The sequence below is a fragment of the Haliotis cracherodii genome, unplaced genomic scaffold (assembly GCF_022045235.1).
Source record: "Haliotis cracherodii isolate W230 unplaced genomic scaffold, xgHalCrac1.p SCAF_31, whole genome shotgun sequence".
NCBI classification, from domain to species: domain Eukaryota; kingdom Metazoa; phylum Mollusca; class Gastropoda; order Lepetellida; family Haliotidae; genus Haliotis; species Haliotis cracherodii.
In genome coordinates, this window is record NW_027266288.1 from 3,438,920 (window position 1) to 3,451,459 (window position 12,540).

Here is a 12,540-nt window from a genome sequence, read left to right on the forward strand (position 1 = left end):
ACATCGAGTTTAAACAAAATATATCAGTAATTCCCTTTTCAACATTTACTGCATGACCAATCAATGTATAATGAATAATGCTTATCAGGTCAGTCAGTTTCGCTGGCTGTCATCACATTATCTCATTCATCCTAATTCTTGAGAGAAATACCTACGATACAAAGTGAAAGCATATAGTATAATTTACCACTTTTCAGTGTTGACCATTTCACTCTACATGTCAAGCAAAGAATATCATTATCGCCAGTATCGTATCGAATTGGGATAGATAAGTTAGTTTCTTTGTATATATATCAACCGCCACACATGTCGCAACCATCACTGCTGTCACTTTGTTCTGCTTGAGGCCATACCTATCAACACTGGACAGGACATTTGAAGAATGAGTTCGACATTGACATCAACTGTCACAAGTCAAACACTTCTTTGAATATGAACGAGAGTGCATTCCACATGGGTTGTCCTCACTGAGCCGCCCCTTGACAATGTGTCGTGTGATTACATACTTCACTATATCTACATCTCCTCCCTTGCAGGCCATATTCAGAATGTTATCACCAGCATAACTGACAATTCTCAGATCAGCCCCATTGTTAACAAGCAAGTCAAAGACAGCCTTGCTTCCCTTATGTGCTGCAGTCATTGCTGGAGTTCGGTTCTCCCCATCTCGTCTGTTGATGTCCACAATGTTCTGTGTGAGGAGGTACTTGACTATCTCAACATTTCCTCCAACACATTCATGTAGTGGAACAGGAAAGACTGAAGGCAATCAGACTTCGGATGATACTTTAGATAGACATATATTGATTTTATGTTAACATTATTCTGTATCGTTAGTTATGTATTGATAACAACTAGCCTTTAGGCTTTAGTCGTTTTCACGATGTATCTTGCCCTACTGTTCATGGACCTTTAAGGCGCATTGGCTTAATGCTAGGTCTGAAATGGTATACATTTTATGCTGCAACACCCTTTCATATTGTATTGGTGTTGGTGATGAGACGGAACAAGAAAGTCATTGCATTGACACCCTGACACGAAGACTGATGTCAGACAATAGATTCCACCACCCTCGCTCTTCCCTCAATCGCTTATATTTACCAATCATATTGGAAGGGCGTGGTTTGATGAACATGGATGCTAGAATTGTATTGTGCACTTTTGCACACATTTATTTGTCTGATGATCCTCTTGTGAAGCATGTGAAGACAAGGCATTCAACAGATATCAATTCTCCGAAACGTTCTGGGTGAGTTTGACTATGCAGTCCCATTTGCTGTCTGGGCTGCGTGTAGAGGGGGCAAGGGCCCTGAGCTGCTGATGAGCCTATAATATCATAATACCTTTTCCCCAAGCTGAATATCTTGCTCAAAACGCATCATTACCCCTGTCATTCTCATATTCAAGAGGAGTAATAACGGAGCTGCCTGTAATGTGCAAGAAGGTTAACAGGTACTTGCTGTGGAAACACCATTGATATATGAAAACTGACACAGACAATAACTATATATGAACCGGTTTCTTAATCAACGATGAAAGATGAAATTTGATGAAAAGCAACCAACATTGCCATTGATAATTATATTTTAGAACCATTGGAACTAAAAAAGACCACTGGAGTTTGACAAGGAGTATAACCATTTCAGCACATGCGTAGATTAATTCATCTACTTCACATACACACCATTAATCAAAAAGGGCGACAAGGCGATAATGCAACATTATCAATATATCGCATTGTCGCGTTGTCGTGCATTTTAATGCTTTGTTACACATTATTGATGAAGCGACAATGAGACAACGCAATATACTTTGGCCTTGAAAAAATGTCCCGTTGTCGATTTGTTGCACTTTCGTAGACTAAAAACGATTATTCAAAGCGCGACAAAACGATCACGCGACAATGTGACAAATGGTCAAAATGTCTCGTCACATTGTCACACTTTGATTCATTTTGACACATGATACTTGTTTTTGTTTGGGCCACAATGCGAAAATTCGACAATGCGACAATGTCCATCTTATAATAATGTGCAAAAATATTTTATTTCTCAATTTTTTATCAGCTAATCATTTATTCAAGTGGGCTGTCGCGGTACACCTGGTTCAGAATATATCTTAGATTCATTAGGACTATCAAGCTGACAATACATATATCAGATATGTTTCAAATATTTAAAGAAAATCTTCTGTTATAGAATTTTATTCGCCCCAGTAAATTGAAATTTAAGGGACAGAACCACAGGAATCTTCTTATCTAGAATTCTGCTTCTCCACCACTGTTATATTAATGGATACACCACCATATATTTGAAATGAAAGATATTAACAGTTATCGGCAATATCAAAAGGTAAATTCTGTTATTTTACATAGCAATTAGCACAAAATTTCAACGAGATGTTCCTCGTAGGTCCAGATTGAGTTGGGGAGCTTGGTATATATCCGCTTTGAAGAGTAGTTCTGTTATCTCAGAGTGTGTGGCTTGATGCGGATTGGAAGCCCTAAGCAATACAGGTATGGACAGTGCTTTTAGCTGAGATTTCTTATGCTTATGGAAAGGGCTCTGTTGCTTGTATTTACACGTTTATTACTTGAGTGAAAGTCAAGAAGTCGGGCAAAGTACTGACAACACCAAAGACAATCAATACTCACGATCATGGGTTTCTAACCTGCCCAATGGCCGCAACTCCGTGAGTACCCAGTAGTTCATGATATGACACGACTGACAGTCTTGAAGCACTTATATGTCACAAAATGAAATTGACGCACATATCTCAAGAAGTGAAATAGTGATGGTTCAGTGTTAGTGGTGTCAAATCATGAGTATAAAGTCCCAGGTGTATGTCAAGAATGGACTAGTACTTGAACGTAAGTATCAATAGTATTTATTCACGTGGTTACTTCCGGACAGATAAAGCACATGGACATTGCAATACATTTATAAAGTGGAAAGTCTCTTGCCTCCATCTACCTAATAAAAAACTTAATTACACTTCCGGTGTGATGACATTCACACCCAGTTTCAACTCAACCCATGCATGAACATTTTAAGCTGAACATATTGGTGTTAGTTCTGAACGTTCTTATCTTGTTAATGGATGATACAAACACAAATTCATCCTACTGAAGAAAACTATTCTTGAGTTTGAACGTAAACATGAACATTACACATTTCTGTGAGAGTAAACACGAGAGTTAGTGTTTTCAGACCATTCCCAAAGGTTACCAGGTGAAACTTTAGCGTACCCTTCTCTCAGAAAGCATGCATGTCAACGGAGGAAGCGTTACAGTGATAGCTCAGTGTCAGTGGTGTCAAATCATGAGTATAAAGTCATAGAGTAGTTTAGCCTACTGATCATTGTGAATAGGTAGCATTGCCTTCTGATCATTGTATCCAGGTAGTATATCCTGGGCCTTCTGATCATTGTACCAATGTAGTATAGCCTTGTTTTACTTGTACCTAAGTAGAATAGCCTTCTGATCATTGTAACCTGGTAGCATAGCCTTCTGACCATTGTACCCAGGAAGTATAGCCTTCTGATGATTGTACCCAGGTAGTATATCCTTCTCACATCGCGGTCACAACGTATGAGTGACATATGCCGTTCATGGCTCAACAGTAATCCTTCCTGAATTTGGTTGTACAAACATATTTTTCAGGCCGTGAGCGTGTAAAGAACAATGACCCTTCAAGTGTCTTTTCAGGTGAACTATTGACTTGACTTTGAATGTGTTTATGATGGGGCCGGATACGTTCACTTTTTCGTGATCACCTAGCATCATCACTATTTGATCGTGATTCATAAATACATGCTCATATCATAGTCAGAAAGGTTCAATCGACTCTGTATTTGTAATGGATTTCTTATGAATATAGTGATAATCTGCCACAATAAACAATATTTTCAGAAATAGACCCAATGCACTTTAATTTTTATCCCAATTAATTCAAGAATTTGGTCATTCTTGCTTGGAATCTCATATTGCTAATTCGATGTTGTTATAAAAATGTGCCTGGGCTACTTTTGTCTAATTGTACAGTGTTTCTTCTCAGAACCAAGGCAAATACCCTGAAGAATAACTAGTTTCGTTTGCTATCATCGCTTCATGTGAACCATCCTAATTATTAGAGAAATATCTACGATCTAACACTGTTCAGTATTGACCATTTCACTCCACATGACAAGTACAGAATATTGTTAGGATCAGTATCCATTTGGGATAGATAAATTACTTTCGTTGTATGCTCGTGAAGATCCGGGGTAGAATAGGTCTTCAGCAACCCATGTTTGCTGTAAAATGCGACTATGCTTGTCGTAAGAGGTGACTAACGGGATCGGGTGGTCAGGCTCGCTGACTTGGCTGATGCATGTCATCGTATGCCAATTGCGTGGATGCTCATGATGTCAATCAATAGATTGTCTGGTCCAGACTCGATTATTTACAGACCGCCGTCATATAGATGGAATATTGCTGAGTGTGGTGTTAAACAACAAACAAACAAACTTTCGTTGTATATAAATCAAACGCCACACCTTGTCCCCCACGTCGCAACCATCACTGCTGTCACTTTGTTCTGTTTGAGGCCCTACCTATCAACACTGGAAATTTGAAGAATGAGTTCACCATTGACATCCGATTATAAGAAATCAACTCATTTTCTCACATGTCAAACACTTCTTTGAATATGATCGAGAGTGCATTCAACACGGGTTGTCCACATGAACCGCCCCTCAACAATGCGTCGTGCGATAACATACTTCACTATATCTACATTTCTTCCTTTGCAGGCGATATTCAGGATGTTATCACCAGCATCATTCACAATTGTTAGATTAGCCCCCTTTTGAACGAGTAAGTCAAACACAGCCTTATGTCCCTTATGTGCTGCAATCATTGCTGGAGTTCGGTCCTCCCCATCTTGACTGTTGATGTCCACAATGTTCTGTGTGAGGAGGTACTTGACAATCTCAACATTTCCCCCAACACAGGCCGAATGGAGGATGTTTCCATTGTCATCACTCAATAGTGATAGATCTGCCCCCTCTTTCACAAGAAAGTCAAACACTACCTTATTGTTGGCCAATGCTGCTTCCATTACTGTCGTGCTCCCATACTGTTTTCTGTTGATGTCCACATTGCCCTGTGTCAGGAGGTACTTGATTATCTCAACATTTCCCCCTTCACAGGCCAAATAAAAGATGTCCTCTTCGTTATTATTCAGAAGTGACAGATCTGCCCCTGCCTCCACAAGAACGTCAAACACACCCTTATCACCGTTATACGCTGTAGCCATTACTGGCGTCCACTCATCCGCATCCCGACTGTTGATGTCCACAATGTTCTGTGTGAGGACATACTTGACTATGTCAACATTTTCTCCATTACAAGCCAAATGGAGGATGTTGTCACCTGTAACATCCGATAAGGACAGGTTGGCACCTTTTCTGACAAGTAGGTCAAACACTTCTCTATGTCCTGAAGATGCCGCAAACATCACTGGTGTCATCTTGTCCTTATCCATTGCATTGATGTTTGCCCGGGGATCGGACAAAACGGAATTGACTCGGCTCAAATCTCCCTCCTTAGAGGCATGAAGGAGATCAGTGTCGGAATACACTTGCGTTTGATGCTCTTTTTCTGAAATATCCGAAGTATCAAAATAATGTATGTGTCAAAATATATTACTCTTCGTAACGTCTTAATTATAGGATGTTTTCTACAACAAATTGCTAAAGTTAAGTGTTTGAGCCAAGACGTCAATGAGATGAAAAATGAAGTGACATGGGCCCTTATCAGGCATCATCATTTACCGAAGATTTTACTTGCCTTTGCATGTGTTTGTGTTGGGTACCACAGGTGGGTCAGTATACCCTCACCTTTCCGTGAACACCTGGGATCATTTCTATTTGATTGTGAATCAAGAACACATTCTTATTAAACAGTTGGAATCGTAAAATGAATTCTGCCGTCAGAAGATATGTCTGATGTGAATGGAATTGAATTCACATCTATTTCACAACCAAAAATGTATTACGTCGCGATAATGTTTCATATTTTTCATTTTACAATGAAATTAAATCACATTCATGTAATTTCACCCTCTCATAGCATATTCAATTCAATTCTTTATTTCAGTATAAAGGCCATACGCCCACGTACAAATACTCATGGAAAAATACAGTATGACGCTGATGACAGAGGGTATTAAGTGACAGTATTTCGGATTGCAAGTGCTTCCAGTATTATACTTAACACAATTAGTTACAATACTAGAGTGGTTACAAGATAATGGTGTATTATATTTAAATAAAGTAGGATTGGAAGAGTAATAAATAGGTAAATACTTATTTCTTAAATATCTGTAACATGGGCAGAAAAACATAAAATGAAACTCATCTTCAATTTCCTGTAAATTACAAAATCTGTACTGCCTATTACAGTACTCTATACCGCATCTTATACCTAAATTTACCATCAATGGCATCTCGCCAACTCTTAACAAACAAAACATACGTCTATAATGACGGCTTGTGATTTCACAGAGTTACTTTCCAACTGTTAGAAATGACTTATATTCCTTATACATTGATAATTTACGTATTTTTACAAACTTTACAATACCAGTCCTGTCAGTTAAAGTCTTTTAACCTTTGAATAAATGCATTAATAAAGAGGGTCTCATTACCAACTTCCTGCGAAATCAACACGTGGCCAAATCCGTAACTGAATAATAATGTTTTGACACAAGTTACCCATGTATTGCGATTAACTTCATCTAAAGATTTCAACGTCAATAACATTGCTTAGGGTATCTATAACTGGGTAAAGATATCAATTTCAACCAATATTTAATACATCTCTTGTGATAATCAATAAATAATCCATATCTACCAGATTCGCCAAAGGCAGCAACATTTGAAACATGACTTCCAATTGCAAGAGTAAATTCATAGAATTTAATCTAAAAAATTTCAATTGCTGCAATTTTTTAATAGCCCCATATTTCTGAAGTGTATAATAATACAGGCTTAATTTGACTGTCAAATATTTTAAAAAGTATATGTACGGGTATGTTCTTCAAACAATGCTGTAATTTCTTAACAACGAACAGAGCCTTATTTGCCTTCTGAACAAGAGAGTTGTTACCAGTCGTCCAACACAGCCGATTTGAAAATAACAACATTCTACTGTAAATGCCGTTCACCATCGTGCTTTGAGATTTTTCTTAAGGTTGGGTACATACGCTGTTAATGTAGATATTGGATGAATGCCCCTCGTAGTTAGACAGTGGATGTGTATATATTAGACAGTATTGTCGTTTTACTAAAATGTTTATTGGATTAAATAAGTATGTTTTTATGTGGTCTGAACGTATGCTACTGGACGTGTGAAAAACTGGAATTTTCGTGTGAGGGCAAAGCTGAACGGATCGGGTCTGAATATTTCTGAGAATGTTAGCGTGAAAAGTGTAGTTGTACGTGTGCATGATATACAACATGTGTGCATGGGAAAGTTTGTGTCTGAGTGGAATGAACTGTTATGCAAGCCTGTCGGAAGAACGGGTGGTAATAAATTACGTACGTATAGAATGTTTAAAGATGTGTATGGGTGTGAAAGTTATGTAAGTATGTATATGTCTTGTTCTTACCGCACTGCCTTCTCCAAATTTATATCAGTTTCTGCTCCTCTGAAGTTGGAAACAGGCAGATATACGAATATGAGTGTCAATGAAAGGGTGTGTTTTCAGTGTAAGGAAAGTACTGAGGATGAATGTCATGTACTGCTGGATTGCCCTGTGTAAGATGATTTGCGTGAAAGTTTATACGAAAAGGCCTAGAGCAATGTAATACTGATAAACTTATTTTACTTTTCAAATATTATGTATATTTTACAGCCAAAACCTACTATTTAATTGTCCAACGAAGAATTTTTTTTTATATGGCTACTGTCGAGAAGTATATTTTATATGCCCCTTTTACATTAATATATTTATGCTGTATTTATGCCGATCTTCAAGTGCAGTATACATAATGCGGAAGACATTTGCGACAAGACTGTGTATTGTTCTTGGATCTCTGGAAAGCCAGCAGTGAATGTGGGTTAATTGTATATTTATGAGGCGCTTCCTTTAGTATTTGTACTCAAATCTGGGTAATTCCTAAAATCAAATATAACCTTTAACTGTGTTACTTTTGACCTGTGAAGATCCAGGGTAGAATAGATCTTCAGCAACCCATGCTTGTCGTAAAAGGCGACTAACGGGAACGGTGGTCAGGCTCACCGACTCGGTTGATGCATGTCATCGATCCCAAGTGTGTGGATCCATGCTCATGATAATAATCACTGGATTGTCCGTTTCGGGCTCGATTATTTACAGACCGCCGTCATATAGCTGGAATATTGCTGAGTGCGGTGTTTAACAACAAACCATCCAACCAGCTTTTAACATGCCATCAAATGAGGTCCATATGACACCATATTGTCATGCAAACTTTCAATACTTTCTGTGAAAAACCAAGAACTGTTCCAGGCCCTCCAAGAAGAATGGCGGCGTATCCCACGTGACGTCATCAGACAACTGCCGTTTTTTGTTCGCGGGTGAGTTTTTGCGTCTCTTGGCGCAGGGGGTGATCATACATGCTATCAATTTGTTGAGTCATTGAACTTTGGGTGGTTTTGGGAAATGTGTGTGCGTGCCCTTTGTCCATTACTTTGAAAGCTTGGTTATACTATCCCACCTCATGTTGGATGCAAATATCGGATGATGTACAATTGTCATTTTAAATATTGATTTCGTTGAGATTTCGATCTTTTCAATACATTTTACTTCATGCATCTATCTTTTGTGGTTTTAAAACTAGAGTGATTAAATAATATGGTAAAGTTTCTTGTGGTGGTAAGTCTGGTCACGATTTCACCAATATTATTAACTCTCTTTTAATTGCATTTAACAAATATTATATATTTTCAAGGGAAACACGGATGCTATTACTCTTCACAGTTCAATCCAGGCACGAAAAATTTAGAATTCTTTCTCTGAGATGAGTCCTACCTCTTTTAGCTTTATAATACTTATAATTATATCAATGGATTCCTGTTTTGCTAGTTCAGAAACAAAACGACTCTCAACCTACAATCAAGGTCTGAAAGAATATTTTTTATGTGAAACGTATATAAATATCATATATTCAAACATACATTTAATGTTTTAAGTTTTCACCTCTCTCACATTTGTGTAAGATGAACTATTACTCTCTGATTCATGTGAACATTTGATGATATTTACCTTTCACACACACAGTTTTGCCAGTTCGAGTCTCCAGGCACGTCATGTTTGGGCAAGTCTTCAATTGACATGAGCCAGCTCGGACCTTAAACAGGAGTAAGTAGGACACATGTTTTGATCATTTTATTCCATCTGTTTATTTCTCTGGCCAATATATACTCTGCAAAACAAGAAACGCAAAAGTGGTTGTATATGTATATTTTATATCAACAGACGGTAATCGATTGTTCAAAATTGGCACACATCATTTTCATTGACCCAGGTTCCATACGGCATACATGGAACAGTAGATTTTCACCGTCGTCCCATGGAAGCAATGAGATCCCGAATTGTGGCCTGGGGAATGTTCAACCATTCTACCTGCCTGCAGTTCCTGTGCAAACTGTCGGAGGTTCTGTGGCTGCTTCTTGCGTGCTCGCAGTCGTGGATCCAGTGCATCCCATAAATGATTTGGTTGAAATCTGGAGAGCAGGAGGGCCATGACAGGACATGGATGTTGTGATTCCTGAAAGAAGACTGTTTTGCCGTGTAAGGACGGGCGTTGTCTTGTTGGAAAATGACCGTCGCTTGTTGCATAATGGGAAGGACCTGTGACCCAAGAGACCCATACGTTTAACGTTGTTTGTTAAATTCACCAGAACTTGCACCAAGTCTGTTCCGGCAGTGTAGGAGATGACTGCCCTTATCATCAGGCTACCACCACCAAATCTGTCCACTTCCTGTATGCAGTTTCGTGCATAACCTTCCCCGCGACGCCCGTAAACACGACGTCTATCATCCGCACGGCGAAGCATAAAACGTGACTCGTCACTAAAGCCAAACTTCTCCATCACAGTTGTGGCCGTAATCTGTGACCTTGACCTTGCTGTTGCACATGCATGTCATGTTGGTGTGTTTTAGCGATTTTTCCATCTTTTCAGCAAATTTGTGAAGTGCCTCATTCTTTCCACGCATAAATAAATGCCAATCCAAGCAGAAATGCTCAATTCATTTATGGTATTAATTTTGCATGAATGTCGACAACGACCTGTAATATATTTATCAATCTCATGAAAATCCGATCTTAGTTCTTGCTACAGCCTAACAAAAATATGAGGACATCCTTTTTCGGGATAGGATATTTACGATTTTACAATTTTTGCATTTCTTTTCTTGCAGAATATATACATGCTTTGAGATCTCATTAAGTGATACTACAACTACTACTACTACTACTACTACCACGAACGCCCAAAAGAAAGCAATCTTTTAACTCCGCAGACCAGTCAGACTCCCTGCGCCCTGCGGTATTCAAATCAACCATACTGGAGATGGGACTTGCCCCAGGGGGAGGCATAGAAACCATCCAAAAATATCTTGGACGCACAAACCTTTGTCCACACTTCCTCACATGATGGCCTGAAATACCACGTAAACATGGCAAATTATTGTAGGATTGGGACAAAGCTATGCTAATGTGTGCATACCTGACAGAGCAGAATATTCGCGACCTTTAAGTTGTATATGTGCTGTCAACCTGGAGCGCGAATTGCCAACACGAATCAGGCACCTTTGCATGAATTCTCAGCTCGAACAGTAGCAGACACGAAAATGAACGTTCGCATTATACTTGCAAAATTACACGATGCCCAAAATGAAATCCGCAATGTTGGCATCTGAAGATAGTGAGTTTTCTTCGGATTTGGACCCCTCTTCTGTCAGTGATCTTTCTGAGGATCCATTTTATATTCTGTTCATGTCGTTGTATAACAAAATCTATGATTGAGACACTGAGACCACTAAAACAATTTTACCAATCATTTCCACAGAATCTACTTGATAAATTAAATGACATTATTGCTTCAATCTCAATTATTACTGTTCTTTGCATGACATTAATTGCTGTACCCCAGGGTAGGGGATTACAACAATAATGTACATGACTAAATAAGGTCATCATTATTGTGTTTCATTTCACCTGATGGCTTGACAAAAGCTAATTAAAATATCCAAATCTATTGGGATGCCAGGGCCTGATGGTATTTGAAACTGTTATTGGAAACTGTTTCCTTGTCTCCAAAGACCATCAATTAATGATTAAAATTCTCTTTTCGGATACAGCTGGTTTTCCGTTCCTGCTTGATTGAGCAAAAGTCGAACAATACTTTTCACAATTAAAAGTGATTTGACTGACCCTTAAAACATCCGCCCTACATGTCTGAATAAAAAGTACAAAATATTTACAGGGTGTCTTACAGATCTTGTGTCATCATGCTGCGCTCCCAAATGTATTATTTACATGGAGCAGACAGGAGCCATAAAGGGAAGATCAATTGTTTTTCTCAAAAAATGATCATTGAAGAGACTAAAACTAACGACTCTAGCATCTGAAGGATGAAGGTGCTGTGTCTCTTCGACATAAATTATTCTACGAAGTGCAATTATAATGCCGTATATAACGTGTTTAGATTGACAGGACAGGTAAATGAAAATCAGGATCAGTCCAAGTTTTGTAGTGTTGTGTGTATCATGAAAGAAATATTGCATGGATAAAGAAAAACATATTCCTCCAACCTTACTGACTGTTTTGGGGTAATGCTAGTAAACGAATGTACACGTTTTAAATAGAAGTTGACTTCATGTTGTACAGAAGTGGAGATCATGATAGCCCCAAGAACAACCAGAGGAAAGACAACGTTTATCACAAAAATTACACACATACTTACATCTGCTAACTCAGTAGTTCCAACAAAGTAATGTTCCTCATTCGCAAGCGTATCGTGATCCATTTATGAAAGTTGACAGGTTAGAGTTGGAATAGTGTAATCAACAGCTCGGCAGTGGCCGTTTTTTACACATTTGATTTGGCATAACTTGATTCCTATGTTCTTGAAGAATAACGAGCTATACGCCGGCGTATCTGTTGGCAGCTGACAATTAGCCACACCAAATATGAGGCACGTTATTAAACTTAGGAACATGATCTCAAGATTACCAAAACACAATTTTGTCATCTTGCTGTTCACAGGTCTATATTAATTCCCAACTGAAAATACCATGTCTATGTGGTAGAACGGAACAAAATAAGTGTTGCTGACGACAATAAGATAGGCAGCATTTTCAGGACTATCGTCATGTTACATTTTATTGTAGTCTTAATAACGAGATTGTCTATTCTGCTATCGGCAGATCAATCCAAAGGGAATCAAATACCCATAAGAGTGTTTCAGAGTTACAAATTGCTATGTTAAGGAGTAATCCAAGCTATACA

At 38.5% G+C, this 12,540-nt stretch overlaps 1 protein-coding gene across 1 annotated transcript; it reads right to left on the reverse strand.

The window, feature by feature from the left end:
* Positions 1 to 400: 400 nt before the first annotated feature.
* Positions 401 to 9,771, reverse strand: LOC139477094 (putative ankyrin repeat protein RF_0381). Its single transcript, XM_071259643.1, has 4 exons — positions 9,651 to 9,771; positions 4,762 to 5,641; positions 1,386 to 1,459; positions 401 to 759 (listed from the first exon to the last, which is right to left on the reverse strand). The coding sequence occupies exons 1-4, from the start codon at positions 9,769 to 9,771 to the stop codon at positions 401 to 403; spliced, it is 1,434 nt and encodes a 477-aa protein (XP_071115744.1).
* Between the last annotated feature and the right edge of the window lie 2,769 nt (positions 9,772 to 12,540).